We start from the raw sequence: 19,597 nt of genomic DNA on the forward strand, positions 1-19,597 counted from the left end.
GTGGAGAGTCAGTGTTGAAAAAAAGGACGGAGGCGGTGCCATCTTCGGCTCCAGACAACTGGCCACCTTCCTGGTGAGAGCACAGGGGTCCGCCTGGCCCCAGAGGTTTCTCCCTCAGGCCCCGGCGGGAGCCTCCTTGGCTCCGGGACTCCGCTGAGGGCAGGCTGCACGGGTGACGGTGTGGAATACAGAGGCCAGCCATTTCTGGGACAGGCTAGAGCCAGAGAGCTTCTGAGGCTGCACCATCTTCGGCTCCAGACAACCGGCCACCTTCCTAGTGAGAGCACAGGGGTCCACCTGGCCTGAGAGGTTTCTGCCTCAGGCTCAGGCAGGAGCCACCTTGGCTCTGGGACTCCGCTGAGGGCAGGCTGCACGGGTGACAGTGTGGAATACAGAGGCCAACCATTTCTGGGACAGGCGAGAGCCACAGAGCTTCTGAGGTGGTGCCATCTTTGGCTCCAGATAACCGGCCACCTTCCTGGCCAAAGCAACAAAGCTTCTGGGAAAGATCCTGTTTTGGGCCTTCATCTTCAGCCAGGAGGAGGTCCAAACACCAGATAACTGGGCACCTTCCGTGAAAGAGGAGAGCTTGCCTGCAGAGACTGCTCTGACCACTGGAACTCAGAGGAGAGAGCTAGTCTCCCACATCTGCTGATAGAGGGTAACAAAATCAACAGAGGAACAATCTCTAAACAAAGACAACTATAACAACTAACTCCAGAGATTGCCAGATGGCAAAAGGTAAACGTAAGAATCCTAGTAACAGAAACCAGGACCACTCACCATCATCAGAACCCAGAACGCCCACTTTGCCCAGTCCAGGGCACTCTAACACACCTGAAAAGGTAGACCTGGATTTAAAAGCATATCTCATGATGATGGTAGAGGACGTAAAGAAGGAATTTAATAACTCACTTAAAGAAATACAGGAGAACACTGCTAAAGAGTTACAAGTCCTTAAAGAAAAACAGGAAAACACAACCAAACAGGTAGAAGTCCTTATAGAAAAACAGGAAAACACATCCAAACAGGTGATGGAAATGAACAAAACCATACTAGACCTAAAAAGGGAAGTAGACACAATAAAGAAAATCCAAAGTGAGGCAACGCTGGAGATAAAAACCCAAGGAAAGAAATCTGGAACCATAGATGCCAGCATCAGCAACAGAATACAAGAGATGGAAGAGAGAATCTCAGGTGCAGAAGATTCCATAGAGAACATCGGCACAACAATCAAAGAAAATGGAAAATGCAAAAAGATCCTAACTCAAAACATCCAGGAAATCCAGGACACAATGAGAAGACCAAACCTACGGATAATAGGAGTGGATGAGAATGAAGATTTTCAACTCAAAGGACCAGCAAACATCTTCAACAAAATTATTGAAGAAAACTTCCCAAATCTAAAGAAAGAGATGCCCATGAACATACAAGAAGCCTACAGAACTCCAAATAGACTGGACCAGAAAAGAAATTCCTCCCGACACATAATAATCAGAACATCAAATGCACTAAATAAAGATAGAATACTAAAAGCAGTAAGGGAAAATGGTCAGGTAACATATAAAGGCAAGCCTATCAGAATTACACCAGATTTTTCACCAGAGACTATGAAAGCCAGAAGAGCCTGGACAGATGTTATACAGACACTAAGAGAACACAAATTCCAGCCCAGGCTACTATACCCAGCCAAACTCTCAATTACCATAGATGGAGAAACCAAAGTATTCCACGACAAAACTAAATTCACCCATTATCTCTCCAGGAATCCAGCCCTTCAAAGGATAATAACAGAAAAAAACCAATACAAGGACGGGAACCACGCCCTAGAAAAAACAAGAAGATAATCCCTCAACAAAACTAAAAGAAGACAGCCACAAGAACAGAATGCCAACTTTAACAACAAAAATAACAGGAAGCAACAATTACTTTTCCTTAATATCTCTTAATATCAATGGACTCAATTCCCCAATAAAAAGACATAGACTAACGGACTGGCTACACAAACAGGACCCAACATTCTGCTGCTTACAGGAAACCCATCTCAGGGAAAAAGACAGACACTACCTCAGAGTGAAAGGCTGGAAAACAATTTTCCAAGCAAATGGTCTGAAGAAACAGGCTGGAGTAGCCATTCTAATATCGGATAAAATCGACTTCCAACCCAAAGTTATCAAAAAAGACAAGGAGGGACACCTCATACTCATCAAAGGTAAAATCCTCCAAGAGGAACTCTCAATTCTGAATATCTATGCTCCAAATGAAAGGGCAGCCACATTCATTAAAGACACTTTAGTAAAGCTCAAAGCACACATTGCACCTCATACAATAATAGTGGGAGACTTCAACACACCACTTTCATCAATGGACAGATCGTGGAAACAGAAACTAAACAGGGACACAGTGAAACTAACAGAAGTGATGAAACAAATGGACCTGACAGATATCTACAGAACATTTTATCCTAAAACAAAAGGATATACCTACTTCTCAGCACCTCACGGGACCTTCTCCAAAATTGACCATATAATTGGTCACAAAACAGGCCTCAACAGATACAAAAATATTGAAATTGTCCCATGTATCCTATCAGACCACCATGGCCTAAGACTGATCTTCAATAACAACATAAATAATGGAAAGCCAACATTCACGTGGAAACTGAACAACACTCTTCTCAATGATACCTTGGTCAAGGAAGGAATAAAGAAAGAAATTAAAGACTTTTTAGAGTTTAATGAAAATGAAGCCACAACGTACCCAAACCTATGGGACACAATGAAAGCATTTCTAAGAGGGAAACTCATAGCTCTGAGTGCCTCCAAGAAGAAATGGGAGAGAGCACATACTAGCAGCTTGACAACACATCTAAAAGCTCTAGAAAAAAAAGGAAGCAACTTCACCCAAGAGGAGTAGACGGCAGGAAATAATCAAACTCAGGGGTGAAATCAACCAAGTGGAAACAAGAAGAACTATTCAAAGAATTAACCAAACGAGGAGTTGGTTCTTTGAGAAAATCAACAAAATAGATAAACCCTTAGCTAGACTCACTAGAGGGCACAGGGACAAAATCCTAATTAACAAAATCAGAAATTAAAAGAGAGACATAACAACAGATCCTGAAGAAATCCAAAACACCATCAAATCCTTCTACAAAAGGCTATATTCAACAAAACTGGAAAACCTGGACGAAATGGACAAATTTCTGGACAGATACCAGGTACCAAAGTTGAATCAGGATCAAGTTGACCTTCTAAACAGTCCCATATCCCCTAAAGAAATAGAAGTAGTTATTAATAGTCTCCCAGCCAAAAAAAGCCCAGGACCAGACGGGTTTATTGCAGAGTTCTATCAGACTTTCAAAGAAGATCTAATTCCAGTTCTGTACAAACTTTTTCACAAGATAGAAGTAAAAGGTACTCTACCCAACTCATTTTATGAAGCCACTATTACTCTGATACCTAAACCACAGAAAGATCCAACAAAGATAGAGAACTTCAGACCAATTTCTCTTATGAATATCGATGCAAAAATCCTTAATAAAATTCTCGCTAACCGAATCCAAGAACACATTAAAGCAATCATCCATCCTGACCAAGTAGGTTTTATTCCAGGGATGCAGGGATGGTTTAATATACGAAAATCCATCAATGTAATCCATTATATAAACAAACTCAAAGACAAAAACCACATTATCATTTCCTTAGATGCTGAGAAGCATTCAACAAAATCTAACACCCATTCATGATAAAAGTCTTGGAAAGATCAGGAATTCAAGGCCCATACCTAAACATGATAAAAGCAATCTACAGCAAACCAGTAGCCAACATCAAAGTAAATGGTGAGAAGGTGGAAGCAATCCCACTAAAATCAGCGGCAAGACAAGGGTGCCCACTTTCTCCCTACCTATTCAACATTGTACTTGAAGTCCTAGGCAGAGCAATTCGACAACAAAAGGAGATCAAGAGGATACAAATTGGAAAGGAAGAAGTCAAAATATCACTTTTTGCAGATGATATGATAGCATATATAAGTGACCCTAAAAATTTCACCAGAGAACGCCTAAGCCTGATAAACAGCTTCGTTCAAGTAGCTGGGTGTAAAATTAAGTCAAGCAAGTCAATGGCCTTTCTCTACACAAAGAATAAACAGGCTGAGAAGGAAATTAGGGAAACAACACCCTTCTCAATAGTCCCAAATAATATAAAATACCTTGGCATGATTTTAACTAAGGAAGTGAAAGATCTGTATAATAAGAACTTCAAGTCTCTGAAGAAAGAAATTAAAGAAGATCTCAAAAGATGGAAAGATCTCCCATGCTCATGGATTGGCAGGATCAATATAGTAAAAATGACTATCTTGCCAAAAGCTATCTTATGATTCAATGCAATCCCCATACAAATTCAAACTCAGTTCTTCAACGAATTAGAAAGAGCATTCTGCAAATTAATCTGGAATAACAAAATAAAACTAGGATAGCAAAAACTCTTCTCAAGGATAAAAGAACCTCTGGTGAAATCACCATGCCTGACCTAAAGCTGTACTACAGAGCAATTGTGATAAAATCTGCATGGTATTGTTATAGCGACAGACAAGTAGACCAATGGAATAGAATTGAAGACCTAGTAATGAACCCACACAACTATGGTCATTTGATCTTTGACAAGGGAGCTAAAACCATCTAGTGGAAATAAGACAGCATTTTCAACAGATGGTACTGGCACAACTGGTGATTATCATGTAGAAGAATGCAAATTGATTCATTCCTATCTCCTTCTACTAAGGTGGAATCTAAGTGGATCAAGGAACTCCAAATAAAACCCTAGACACTGAAACGTATAGAGGAGAAAGTGAGGAAAAGACTCGAAGATATGGGCACAGGGGAATGATTCCTGAATAGAAGAGCAATCGTTTGTGCTATATGATAGAGATTTGCCAAACGGGACATCATAAAACTGCAAAGCTTCTGTAAGGCAAAAGACACTGTCAATAAGACAAAAAGACCACCAACAAATTGGAAAAAGGATCTTTACCTATCCTAAATCAGATAGGGGACTAATATCCAATATATATATAGAACTCAAGAAGGTGGTCTCTAGAAAATCAAATAACCCCATTAAAAATGGGGCTCAGAGTTAAACAAAAATTCTCACCTGAGGAATACCCAATGGCTGAGAAGCACCTGATAAAATGTTCAGCATCCTTAATCATCAGGGAAATGCAAATCAAAACAACCCTGAGATTCCATCTCACACCAGTCAGAATGGATAAGATCAAAAATTCAGGTGACAGCAGATGCTGGCGAGGATGTGGAGAAAGAGGAACACTCCTCCATTGTTGGTGATATTGCAGGCTTGTACAACCACTCTGGAAATCAGTCTGGAGTTTCCTCAGAAAAATGGACATAGTACTACTGAGGATCCCACAATACCTCTCCTGGGCATATATCCAGAAGATGTTCCAACTAGTAAGAAAGACACGTGCTCCACTATGTTCATAGCAGTATTATTTATAATAGCCAGAAGCTGGAAAGGACCCAGATGCCCCTCAACAGAGGAATGGGTACAAAAAATGAGGTTCATTTACACAATGTAGTACTACTCATCTATTAAAAAGAATGAATTTATGAAATTCCTAGGCACATGGTTGGACCTGAAGGGCATCATCCTGAGTGAGGTAACCCAAACACAAAAGAACTCAAATGATATGTACTCACTGATAAGTGGATCTTAGCCCAGAAACTTACAATACCCAAGACATAAGATACAATTTGTGAGACAAATTAAACTCAAGAAGCATGAAGACCAAAGTGTGGACACTTTGCCCCTTCTTAGAATTTGGAACAAAACACCATGTAAGGAGTTACAGAGACAAAGTTTGGAGCTGAGACAAAAGGATGGACCATCTAGAGACTGTCATATCTGGGTATCCATCCCATAATCAGCTTCCAAATGCTGACAACATTGCATACACTAGTAAGCTTTTGCTGAAAGGTCCCTGTTATAGCTGTCTCTTGTGAAACTATGCTGGGGCCTAGCAAACACAGAAGTGGATGCTCACAGTCAGCTATTGGATGGAGCACAGGGTCCCCAATGGAGGAGCTAGAGAAAGTACCCAAGGAGCTAAAGGGACCTGCAACCCTATAGGTGGCACAACATTATGAACTAACCTGTATCCAGGAACTCTTGACTCTAGCTGCATATGTATCAAAAGATGGCCTAGTAGGCCATCACTGGGTAGAGAGGCCCATTGGACATGCAAACTTTATATGCCCTGGTACAGGGGAACGCCTGGGCCAAAAAGTGGGAGTGGGTGGGTAGAGGAGTGGGTGGGAGGGTATGGGGCACTTTTGGGATAGCATTGGAAATGTAAATGAGGAAAATACCTAATAAAAATATTTAAAAAAAGAAAAGTCACCAAAACATAGCACAAGAAACACACGTGGTTGCAGAAACATACAAGTGTACAAATACTCTATAGAAAAAAACATGGGCAACATGTATGTAATGGAATATGAGATTTGATGATGCGTCAATATAGGTCCATGTTCTAAAATGTCCAGTGATAGTAGTGATGATTATTGAGACTGGGAAGGAAATAAATATTGTGGCAAACATGTTAGTGTAATCTCGGAAAGTACCATAATTAACAGGTCCACACATTGTGTTGGTAAGTTATTTCTATAAAAAATTGACTTGATAATATTTTGAACCAAACTACTGCGCATATATTTACATGCCTGTTTATTCTGATATAAATATTTCTCATATTCTAAGAGACTGGAACTTCTTCTGGAACACACAGCCAGATTTATCAACACACCTGAAGTCATAGAATACTTAAGACTATTAAAGGAGTGTCTCTTTGCCCAAGTGTTGGTGATTTGAATTTTATAGATCAAATTCATATTATCCATTTTCCCTAACAATTTCAACAGAAATTCTGGGCTCTACAAACCCTGACATAGTTTATTATGATCTTTACACTTTTGGTTTCTATTCTTTTATTGTATAAATTCATGTCAATGAAGGTGGTCACTGGTGAAGAGATTTACAAGGTATGGTGAACTATTTCTAAGCTACTCTAAAGGACAGTCTTTCTGTCATTTAGTTCCCAGAAAGGTTCTTGGTCCTCCAGGGTTTCTGACACTCTCAGGATGTGGTTTCAACACTGTGTCTCTCACAATAATAGTCAGCAGTGTCCTCAGATGTCAGGCTTCTGAGTTGCATGTAGGCTGTGTTGGAGGATGTGTCTACAGTAAATGTGGCCTTGCCTTTGAACTTCTGATTGTAGGTAATACCACCATTTTCAGGATGAATAGCTCCAATCCATTCCAGTCCCTGCTTCAGACTCTGCTTCACCCATTGAATTTCATAGTCATTAAAATTGTAGCCAGAAGCCTTGCAGGACAACTTCACCTAAGCCCCAGGTATTACCAGCTCTGGTCCAGACTGCTGAAGTTGGACCTGGGAGAGGATGCCTATGGAGGAAACACAGAGTGGACTTCCTTGTCATGTCAATCCCTGTCTCCTCTTCAGATTTGGAACTGGTGAGCACCTTACCTATAGTTATTGACAGGAGGAAGAAAAGATGCAGCTTCATTCCATGCTTTGATTCAGCTCAGGGACTGTGGAGAGAACACTGATGTTGATTTCAAGGTGTGGATATCCCTTTACTTACTGCCTTGGATTCAATGAATTTGCATATTCATGAGGAGGTTACTACTTACATAAGAACCTTGTCCAATTGGAGAAGAACTAGAGAAGGACTGAAAAGCCTCGTGGGTCAGGTAACAGAATACTCAGGTCTAAGTCCTAATCCTCTCTGAGGAAATGCATCCCATACACTTTACCTGAGCCCTGACCAGATACTGTGAGTGTAACTTCAAGGACTAGTTTTTAATAGATTTTTGGTGTGAGTCTGTTGCTACACTTTGAGACAAAGTTAAGACATTGAATTGCAGATGGTACTTTTGATGATGATGATGATGATGATGATGATGATAATGATTTCGATTGTAAATTCCAAAAATGGCTAACTTTTGATAATTAAAATCTTCTTTCACATATATATACACATATATATGTGTGTTTGTGTGTGTGTGATATTTTCCTTTCCCACAGATTATATACTTCAAAACTCACTAAACTGAATAACCATCAATATGCTTCAAAATATGTACACATCAATGACTATTGGAGCACTATCCTGAATAACTAAATAAGTATAAGCAGTAGATGTATCAACAAATGATTTTATAATTAAGGCATGGTTAAATACACAAACACACACACACTCACACACACACACACACACACACACACACACACACACACATACACACACACTGGCAGATAGACATCTCTATCAGGTTCCTGTCAGCAAGCACTTGTTGGCATCCACAATAGTGTCTGGGTTTGGTGACTGTATATGTGATAGATCCCTAAATGTAGCAGTCTCTGCTCCATCCTTTGTCTCCGTATCCTCTCCTATGAGTAAGAAGGGGCGAAGTATCCATACTTCGGTCTTCTTCTTCTTGAGCTTCAATTAGGCTGTAAGTTGTACCTTGGGTATTCTGAGCTTCTGGGCTAACATCTACTTATCAGTGAGTTTATGTCATGTATGTTCTTTTATGATTGGGTTACCTCACTCAGGATGATATTTTCTAACTCTATCTATTTTCCTAAGAACTTCATGAAATCATTGCTTTTAATAGCTGAGTAGAATTGCATTGTGTTTATGTATATTTTCTGTATCAATTCCTCTGCTGAGGAGGGACCACTTCCTAAATTGGACAATTTTCATAGTGAAAGTTTGGTATACACATAACTGAATATGTGGAAATATTCTTGGGTGAACTTTCATTTTCATCAAAGAGAGCTGCACCATAGCAGTCTCAAAAAAAGATATCAAGAATGTGAAAACAATGAAATATGATCCTACCTCAAAATTATACCAACGTTGTGAAAAGAAACCAAACCCAGAATGCTTAGTGTTAGCCGAGGCCCTGAACATTTAAGGAAATATGTCCAATGAGACCTGGACTAATGGTTGGTTTCCTTTCCCCTGGGTTATCATTACTACAAGGACTTTTCTTCTATGATTGAATTATATGTCTTGAAAAATAGAGAATATTTGAGATTTACTGAAATTCTCTGCATGAGATTCAAATATCTCACAAATGTCCTCATCAAAGATAGGCAGTAGGAATCATCGACATGAAGCAAAAGATAGTGGAGCGTTAAGCCTTCACAACACCAAAGGCATCACCTCCCATTAATGTCCAACAAGGTTATCCTCTGCTATATATGTGGCTGGAGTCATGGGTCCCTCCATGTGTACTTTTTTGTTGGTGGTTTAGTCAGTGGGAGCTCTGTGGGGTCTGGTTGGCTGATATTGCTGTTCTTCCTATGGGGTTGCAAACCCCTACAGCTCCTTCAATCCTTTCTCCAACTACTCCACTGGGGACCCAGTACTCAGTCCAATGGTTGGCTGTGAGCATATGCCTTTGTATTTTTTCAGGCTCTGGCAGAGTCTCTCACATGACAGCTATATCATGGTTCTCTCCGCAAGCACTTCATGGCACCCCCACTATTATCTGGGTTTAATCACTGTATATGGAATGGATCCCCAGGTGGAGCAGTCTCTGGATGACCATTCCTTCAAGCTCCACTATGATCATAGCAGCCTTATTTGTAATAGTCAGTGTTGGGAGCCGCCCCCACATTCGCCGTCACAAGATGGCGCTGACATCCTGTGTTCTAAGTGGTAAACAAATAATCTGCGCATGTGCCAAGGGTATTTTACCACTACTTGTACTCTGCCTTTCCCGTGACGTCAGCTCGGCCATGGGCTGCAGCCAATCAGGGAGTGATGCGTCCTAGGCGAAGGATAACTCCTCCTTAAAGGGGACGGGGTTTCCGCCATTCTCTCTCGCTGGCATCTCTCTGGCTCTGCGCGCCCTGCGCTCTCTCGCTGCCTAAAGATGTAAACAATAGAGCGCGCTCTGCGCTTTGGCGCGCCGGAGCTCTGGCTCCTAAAGATGTAAGAAGGGGGCTTTCGTTTTTGGGGCTTGGGGTTTTGCGCTCCTGCTCCTGAAGATGTAAGCAATAAAGTTTTGCCGCAGAAGATTCTGGTTTGTTGTGTTCTTTCCTGGCCGGTTGTGAGAACGCGAATAAGAATTGGTGCCGAAACCCGGGACGAGAAAACCCCGGGAAGAGAAAACCTGGGACGAAAATTACCATCACCGGCGCAAGGAAGATCCCTCATTCCAGAACCAGAACTGCGGGTCGCGGTAATAAAGGTTCCCGTAAAGCAGACTGTTGAGAAGGATTCAACTGCATGAATTCAGAACTTTTCAGCTGGGGGAACAGAGTACCAGTGAGTACAGCTTTACAAGGTAAGTCTGGTCTTGAACTTTCTAAGGAAATTCAAGACAGTCTATCAGAAGTAAAGTGGAAAATGGCTTTACAAGGTATGTTTGGCCTTGAATTTTTTCTAGTGTTAGGAGCCCTTTTGTTCCTTTTCACATGTTATCAGGTGATTAAGATAGGGCTGAAAATTCTGGATGAAATTCAGGGCAATCTATCAGAAGTAAAGCGGGGAGAGAGAGTAGGAGCAAAGAGAAAATATGGTACACAAAATAAGTATACAGGCCTTTCCAAGGGTCTTGAACCCGAGGAAAAGTTTAGGTCAGGTAAGAATACCTGGGGAGAGATTAGAAGGAAGGAAAAGAAAAAAGAAAAGAAAAAAGATCGATTAGCGGAGGTCTCTAGGAGATACTCGTCACTAGATGAGCTCAGGAAGCCAGCTCTTAGTAGCTCTGAAGCAGATGAAGAATTCTCCTCTGAGGAAACAGACTGGGAGGAAGAAGCAGCCCATTACCAGCCAGCTAATTGGTCAAGAAAAAAGCCAAAAGCGGCTGGCGAAAGCCAGCGTACTGTTCAACCTCCGGGCAGTCGGTTTCAAGGTCCGCCCTATGTGGAGCCCCCGCCCTGCGTAGTGCGTCAGCAATGCGCAGAGAGGCAGTGCGCAGAGAGGCAATGCGCAGAGAGGCAATGCGCAGAGAGGCAATGCGCAGAGAGGCAATGCGCAGAGAGGCAGTGCGCAGAGAGACAGTGCGCAGAGAGGCAGTGCGCAGACTCATTCATTCCCAGAGAGGAACAAAGGAAAATACAACAGGCATTTCCAGTCTTTGAAGGAGCCGAGGGTGGGCGTGTCCACGCTCCGGTAGAATACGTGCAGATTAAAGAACTCGCCGAGTCGGTCCGTAAATACGGAACCAATGCTAATTTTACCTTGGTGCAGTTAGACAGGCTCGCCGGCATGGCACTAACTCCTGCCGACTGGCAAACGATTGTAAAAGCCGCTCTCCCTAGTATGGGCAAATATATGGAATGGAGAGCGCTTTGGCACGAAGCTGCACAAGCGCAGGCCCGAACAAACGCAGCTGCTTTGACTCCAGAGCAGAGAGATTGGACTTTTGACTTGTTAACGGGTCAGGGAGCTTATTCTGCTGATCAGACAAACTACCATTGGGGAGCTTATGCCCAAATTTCCTCCACGGCTATTAGGGCCTGGAAGGCGCTCTCCCGAGCAGGTGAAGCCACTGGGCAGTTAACAAAGATAATCCAGGGACCTCAGGAGTCCTTCTCAGATTTTGTGGCCAGAATGACAGAGGCAGCAGAGCGTATTTTTGGAGAGTCAGAGCAAGCCGCGCCTCTGATAGAACAGCTCATCTATGAGCAAGCCACAAAGGAGTGCCGAGCGGCCATAGCCCCAAGAAAGAACAAAGGCTTACAAGACTGGCTCAGGGTTTGTCGAGAGCTTGGGGGACCTCTCAGCAATGCAGGTTTAGCGGCTGCCATCCTTCAATCCCAAAACCGCTCCATGGGCAGAAATAATCAGAGGACATGTTTTAACTGCAGAAAGCCTGGGCATTTTAAGAAAGATTGCAGAGCTCCAGATAAACAGGGAGGGACTCTCACTCTTTGCTCTAAGTGTGGCAAGGGTTATCATAGAGCCGACCAGTGTCGCTCTGTGAGGGATATAAAGGGCAGAATCCTTCCCCCACCTGATAGTCAATCAGCTTATGTGCCAAAAAACGGGTCATCGGGCCCTCGGTCCCAGGGCCCTCAAAGATATGGGAACCAGTTTGTCAGGACCCAGGAAGCAGTCAGAGAGGCGACCCAGGAAGACCCACAAGGGTGGACCTGCGTGCCGCCTCCAACTTCCTATTAATGCCTCAAATGAGTATTCAGCCGGTGCCAGTGGAGCCTATACCATCCTTGCCCCCGGGAACCATGGGCCTTATTCTCGGCCGGGGTTCACTCACCTTACAGGGCTTAGTAGTCCACCCTGGAGTTATGGATTGTCAACATTCCCCTGAAATATAGGTCCTGTGCTCAAGCCCTAAAGGCGTTTTTTCTATTAGTAAAGGAGATAGGATAGCTCAGCTGCTGCTCCTCCCTGATAATACCAGGGAGAAATTTGCAGGACCTGAGATAAAGAAAATGGGCTCCTCAGGAAATGATTCTGCCTATTTGGTTGTATCTTTGAATGATAGACCTAAGCTCCGCCTTAAGATCAACGGAAAAGAGTTTGAAGGCATCCTTGATACCGGAGCAGATAAAAGTATAATTTCCACACATTGGTGGCCCAAAGCATGGCCCACCACAGAGTCATCTCATTCATTACAGGGCCTAGGTTATCAATCATGTCCCACTATAAGCTCCATTGCCTTGACGTGGGAATCCTCTGAAGGGCAGCAAGGGAAATTCATACCTTATGTGCTCCCACTCCCGGTTAACCTCTGGGGAAGGGATATTATGCAGCATTTGGGCCTTATTTTGTCCAATGAAAACGCCCCATCGGGAGGGTATTCAGCTAAAGCAAAAAATATCATGGCAAAGATGGGTTATAAAGAAGGAAAAGGGTTAGGACATCAAGAACAGGGAAGGATAGAGCCCATCTCACCTAATGGAAACCAAGACAGACAGGGTCTGGGTTTTCCTTAGTGGCCATTGGGGCAGCACGACCCATACCATGGAAAACAGGGGACCCAGTGTGGGTTCCTCAATGGCCCCTATCCTCTGAAAAACTAGAAGCTGTGATTCAACTGGTAGAGGAACAATTAAAACTAGGCCATATTGAACCCTCTACCTCACCTTGGAATACTCCAATTTTTGTAATTAAGAAAAAGTCAGGAAAGTGGAGACTGCTCCATGACCTCAGAGCCATTAATGAGCAAATGAACTTATTTGGCCCAGTACAGAGGGGTCTCCCTGTACTTTCCGCCTTACCACGTGGCTGGAATTTAATTATTATAGATATTAAAGATTGTTTCTTTTCTATACCTTTGTGTCCAAGAGATAGGCCCAGATTTGCCTTTACCATCCCCTCTATTAATCACATGGAACCTGATAAGAGGTATCAATGGAAGGTCTTACCACAGGGAATGTCCAATAGTCCTACTATGTGTCAACTTTATGTACAAGAAGCTCTTTTGCCAGTGAGGGAACAATTCCCCTCTTTAATTTTGCTCCTTTACATGGATGACATCCTCCTGTGCCATAAAGACCTTACCATGCTACAAAAGGCATATCCTTTTCTACTTAAAACTTTAAGTCAGTGGGGTTTACAGATAGCCACAGAAAAAGTCCAAATTTCTGATACAGGACAATTCTTGGGCTCTGTGGTGTCCCCAGATAAGATTGTGCCCCAAAAGGTAGAGATAAGAAGAGATCACCTCCATACCTTAAATGATTTTCAAAAGCTGTTGGGAGATATTAATTGGCTCAGACCTTTTTTAAAGATTCCTTCCGCTGAGTTAAGGCCTTTGTTTGGTATTTTAGAAGGAGATCCTCATATCTCCTCCCCTAGGACTCTTACTCTAGCTGCTAACCAGGCCTTACAAAAGGTGGAAAAAGCCTTACAGAATGCACAATTACAACGTATTGAGGATTCGCAGCCTTTCAGTTTGTGTGTCTTTAAGACAGCACAATTGCCAACCGCAGTTTTGTGGCAGAATGGGCCATTGTTGTGGATCCATCCAAACGTATCCCCAGCTAAAATAATAGATTGGTATCCTGATGCAATTGCACAGCTTGCCCTTAAAGGCCTAAAAGCAGCAATCACCCACTTTGGGCGAAGTCCATATCTTTTAATTGTACCTTATACCGCTGCACAGGTTCAAACCTTGGCAGCCACATCTAATGATTGGGCAGTTTTAGTTACCTCCTTTTCAGGACAAATAGATAACCATTATCCAAAACATCCAATTTTACAGTTTGCCCAAAATCAATCTGTTGTGTTTCCACAAATAACAGTAAGAAACCCACTTAAAAATGGGATTGTGGTATATACTGATGGATCAAAAACTGGCATAGGTGCCTATGTGGCTAATGGTAAAGTGGTATCCAAACAATATAATGAAAATTCACCTCAAGTGGTAAAATGTTTAGTGGTTTTAGAAGTTTTAAAAACCTTTTTAGAACCCCTTAATATTGTGTCAGATTCCTGTTATGTGGTTAATGCAGTAAATCTTTTAGAAGTGGCTGGAGTGATTAAGCCTTCCAGTAGAGTTGCCAATATTTTTCAGCAGATACAATTAGTTTTGTTATCTAGAAGATTTCCTGTTTATATTACTCATGTTAGAGCCCATTCAGGCCTACCTGGCCCCATGGCTCTGGGAAATGATTTGGCAGATAAGGCCACTAAAGTGGTGGCTGCTGCCCTATCATCCCCGGTAGAGGCTGCAAGAAATTTTCATAACAATTTTCATGTGACGGCTGAAACATTACGCAGTCGTTTCTCCTTGACAAGAAAAGAAGCCCGTGACATTGTTACTCAATGTCAAAGCTGCTGTGAGTTCTTGCCAGTTCCTCATGTGGGAATTAACCCACGCGGTATTCGACCTCTACAGGTCTGACAAATGGATGTTACACATGTTTCTTCCTTTGGAAAACTTCAATATCTCCATGTGTCCATTGACACATGTTCTGGCATCATGTTTGCTTCTCCGTTAACCGGAGAAAAAGCCTCACATGTGATTCAACATTGCCTTGAGGCATGGAGTGCTTGGGGGAAACCCAAACTCCTTAAGACTGATAATGGACCAGCTTATACGTCTCAAAAATTTCAGCAGTTCTGCCGTCAGATGGACGTAACCCACCTGACTGGACTTCCATACAACCCTCAAGGACAGAGTATTGTTGAGCGTGCGCATCGCACCCTCAAAGCCTATCTTATAAAACAGAAGAGGGGAACTTTTGAGGAGACTTTACCCCGAGCACCAAGAGTGTCTGTGTCTATGGCACTCTTTACACTCAATTTTTTAAATATTGATGCTCATGGCCATACTGCGGCTGAACGTCATTGTTCAGAGCCAGATAGGCCCAATGAGATGGTTAAATGGAAAAATGTCCTTGATTATAAATGGTATGGCCCGGATCCTATTTTGATAAGATCCAGGGGAGCGGTTTGTGTTTTCCCACAGAATGAAGACAACCCATTTTGGATACCAGAAAGACTCACCCGAAAAATCCAGACTGACCAAGGGAATACTGATGTCCCTCGTCTTGGTGATGTCCAGGGCGTCAATAATAAAGAGAGAGCAGCGTTGGGGAATAATGTCGACATTTCCACTCCCAATGACGGTGATGTATAATGCTCAAGTATTCTCCTGCTTTTTTACCACTAACTAGGAACTGGGTTTGGCCTTGATTCAGACAGCCTTGGCTCTGTCTGGACAGGTCCAGACGACTGACACCATTAACACTTTGTCAGCCTCACTGACTACAGTCATAGATAAACAGGCCTCAGCTAATGTCATGATACAGGGAGGTCTCATGCTGGTTAATCAACGCATAGATCTTGTCCAGAAACAACTAGATGTATTATGGCAAATAGCTCAGCTGGGGTGTAAACAAAAGTTTCCGGGATTGTGTGTTACTTCCATTCAGTATGTTAAATTTACTAGGGCAGCTAATTTGTCAAAAAGTCTTTTTCAGTATATGTTACAGAATTGGACGGCTGAATTTGAACAGATCCTTCGGGAATTGAGACTTCAGGTCAACTCCACGCGCTTGGACCTGTCCCTGACCAAAGGATTACCCAATTGGATCTCCTCAGCATTTCCCTTCTTTAAAGAATGGGTGGGATTGATATTATTTGGAGATACACTTTGCTGTGGATTAGTGTTGCTTCTTTGATTGGTCTGTAAGCTTAAGGCCCAAACTAGGAGAGACAAGGTGGTTATTGCCCAGGCGCTTGCAGGACTAGAACATGGAGCTTCCCCTGATATATCTATGCTTAGGCAATAGGTCGCTGGCCACTCAGCTCTTATATCCCATGAGGCTAGTCTCATTGCACGGGATAGAGTGAGTGTGCTTCAGCAGCCCGAGAGAGTTGCACGGCTAAGCACTGCAGTAGAAGGGCTCTGCGGCATATATGAGCCTATTCTAGGGAGACATGTCATCTTTCAAGAAGGTTGAGTGTCCAAGTGTCCTTCTCTCCAGGCAAAACGACACGGGAGCAGGTCAGGGTTGCTCTGGGTAAAAGCCTGTGAGCCTAAGAGCTAATCCTGTACATGGCTCCTTTACCTACACACTGGGGATTTGACCTCTATCTCCACTCTCATTAATATGGGTGGCCTATTGCTCTTATTAAAAGGAAAGGGGGAGATGTTGGGAGCCGCCCCCACATTCGCCGTCACAAGATGGCGCTGACATCCTGTGTTCTAAGTGGTAAACAAATAATCTGCGCATGTGCCAAGGGTATTTTACCACTACTTGTACTCTGCCTTTCCCGTGACGTCAGCTCGGCCATGGGCTGCAGCCAATCAGGGAGTGATGCGTCCTAGGCGAAGGATAACTCCTCCTTAAAGGGGACGGGGTTTCCGCCATTCTCTCTCGCTGGCATCTCTCTGGCTCTGCGCGCCCTGCGCTCTCTCGCTGCCTAAAGATGTAAACAATAGAGCGCGCTCTGCGCTTTGGCGCGCCGGAGCTCTGGCTCCTAAAGATGTAAGAAGGGGGCTTTCGTTTTTGGGGCTTGGGGTTTTGCGCTCCTGCTCCTGAAGATGTAAGCAATAAAGTTTTGCCGCAGAAGATTCTGGTTTGTTGTGTTCTTTCCTGGCCGGTCGTGAGAACGCGAATAAGAAGCCAGAAGCTGGAGATAACCCAGATATCCTTCAACAGAGTAATGGATACAGAAAATGAGATACAATTATACAATTAAGCACTGCTCAACTTTAAAAACAATGACATTATGAAACACTTAGGCAAATGGATGGAACTAGAAATAATCATCTTGAGTGGGGTAACTTAAATTGTTTTCTAAGGATCACACATATACCTTGGTCTATATGTCTTCTGTTCTCAACACTAAATACAGGATAACAATTAAAATACCACAACATAGATGTTGCATTTCTGATGCGTTGTCCATGGGTTACATATAGGTATGTTGATTTAAGAGTGTGATTTGAGCTGCAATGAATTTATATTTTTTTTCTGAAAATTTCTGGCTCTGAGATTTAAAGTCTGAGGACAAAGGTAGACTGTGTGTTACAAGAATTAAAGGTTTCTATGAATTCCATAAATTTATTCTAACATTGTAGTATAAATATTGATGTTAAGCACCATGCCAACGAGGCCTTAAAAATAGCTCCTTGGGTACTTTCTCTAGCTCCTGTGGTCCTGGGACTGGGGCCTGGTCAAAAGGATGTGAATCTCCTACTATCCTCTGGTATGTATGAGATTTCAGGGCTTCCAACTGACTCAACCTTACCAAGTTTCCTGGCACAGTCCACTACCCCACAACTTCCCCTTTCTTTTTTATAAAGGAGGATTGTCATCAGATTAACTGTCTCCTATGATTGGCAGTTTCAAATTGAACCAAGACCTTGACAGAAGTGATTTTTGCAGTGCTACTCATCTGCTGATTTAGAAAATTGGATGAGGCAGGATTTCAAAAGAAGCAAGGCTCTGATGTCTAGTTTGGGGCAAAGGAGGGAAAGAAAAAAGGGTACCAAGGGGTTATAGTAACAAGAAGTAAGAGCCTTGGAAGCACAGGCTACCCAGAGGTTCTCCCAGAGCTCTTTGAGCATGTGTACATCTTGTTCTACCAGCCCAGATTTACTGACATAGAAGCAACATCCTTTCAGCAAAATGCAATTGCCTCCTTGTTCAGCAGTCAGTAAATTCGGGTCCCAACTGTTTTGGAGAATAACAAAGGATGTTATCTTATTCTGAAGGGCCTCAAGGCTGTCTGCAGTGGAGGCCATTGCGTGCTCAAGCTTGTCCTGGAAGTTGCTGGCTAGATGTTATTTATGGACAAGGGCTACTCTAGCAGTTCCTGTCACACCCAGCAAGGAAATGAGGCCCAGTTCAATGAGCAGATGGATGAAGATCTCTATCTTCTTAAGGCTTCCACCTATCTGGTTCAAGATTTTTCTGGTTCAAGGTTTATAGATATCTCTATAAATACTTGGAGAAGAAATATATACTTGAAGAAGAATTATCACAGAGATTGAGTATCCTTTCAAAAGCACTACAGGATCCTTTACATCAGAGGAGGGCAGTTAACACATACTGACTTCGTGATGGTCATGCCATGGGCATATATAAGATGGGATTTCAAGGACCATGCTACAAGGCAAAAAAGTGAGAGGGTAAGTAAAAAAGAATGAAACTAATCCAAGGTGGGGTCCATAAAATTGTGAACAGATAATGGCAGTATTCAAATCCAGGACATTGTGGTAAACTTTGTCTAAATTTATATGTAAGGAGCAGTGGTATGGTGTTAGTATGAGGACATCATTTATTCACCTTCTTCAGTATTCTGTATATTAACAAGGTCATTCATTAAGTTACTTTCTTCGTATTTCTTTTTTTTAATATTTTTTATTAGGTATTTTCCTCATTTACATTTCCAATGCTATCCCAAAAGTCCCCTATACCATCCCCCCCACTCCCCTACCCACCCACTCCCATATTTTGGCCCTGTCGTTCCGCTGTACTGGGGCATATAAAGTTTGCATGTCCAATGGGCCTCTCTTTCCAGTGATGGCCGACTAGGCCATCTTTTGATACATCTGCAGCTAGAACCAAGAGCTCCGGGGTACTGGTTAGTTCACAATGTTGTTCCACATCACCCAGCATCTTGATATTCAAATTCGATTTAAAAAATTTATAATGTACAGAAAAAGGATGATAAAACCCAAAATGTAATGAAGGCCAGACAATGCAAAATGCTGAGTTTCTCCCTCTCTCCATTGCCTGAACTAAGGGCTTCACATGGAACTGGGGGATACCATGGAACCATGGAACCAACACTTGCTCTGATGACCTGCATTGTCTCAGCTCTGTGAATGGAACATCAAGAAATGTGCCCCCAAATAAAAAAATCAGATTTTCCAGCTGAAGAAACCCTCCTCTCAGTGCAAGAATTTACAGATAGATTTACATATGCTGTTGATTGTAATGATTATATGTGGATGTTCGAAACCACTTGTTTGAAACTTTGTAGCATCCTTTTAAATGGATATGCAATCGATGTTTCAATAAACTTCATAGGTTATGAATAAAATACATATGTG

General features: G+C 42.6%; 1 pseudogene and 1 further gene; both read right to left on the minus strand.

The window, feature by feature from the left end:
* Igh (immunoglobulin heavy chain complex) overlaps window positions 1–19,597 on the minus strand; it is a 2,751,187-nt gene that overhangs the window by 1,364,737 nt on the left and 1,366,853 nt on the right.
* Window positions 7,176–7,469, minus strand: Ighv1-13 (immunoglobulin heavy variable V1-13; annotated as a pseudogene). The gene is given in 1 exon segment: window positions 7,176–7,469. A coding segment is annotated over 1 exon segment (294 nt).

Source organism: Mus musculus, chromosome 12 (genome assembly GCF_000001635.26).
Source record: "Mus musculus strain C57BL/6J chromosome 12, GRCm38.p6 C57BL/6J".
NCBI classification, from domain to species: domain Eukaryota; kingdom Metazoa; phylum Chordata; class Mammalia; order Rodentia; family Muridae; genus Mus; species Mus musculus.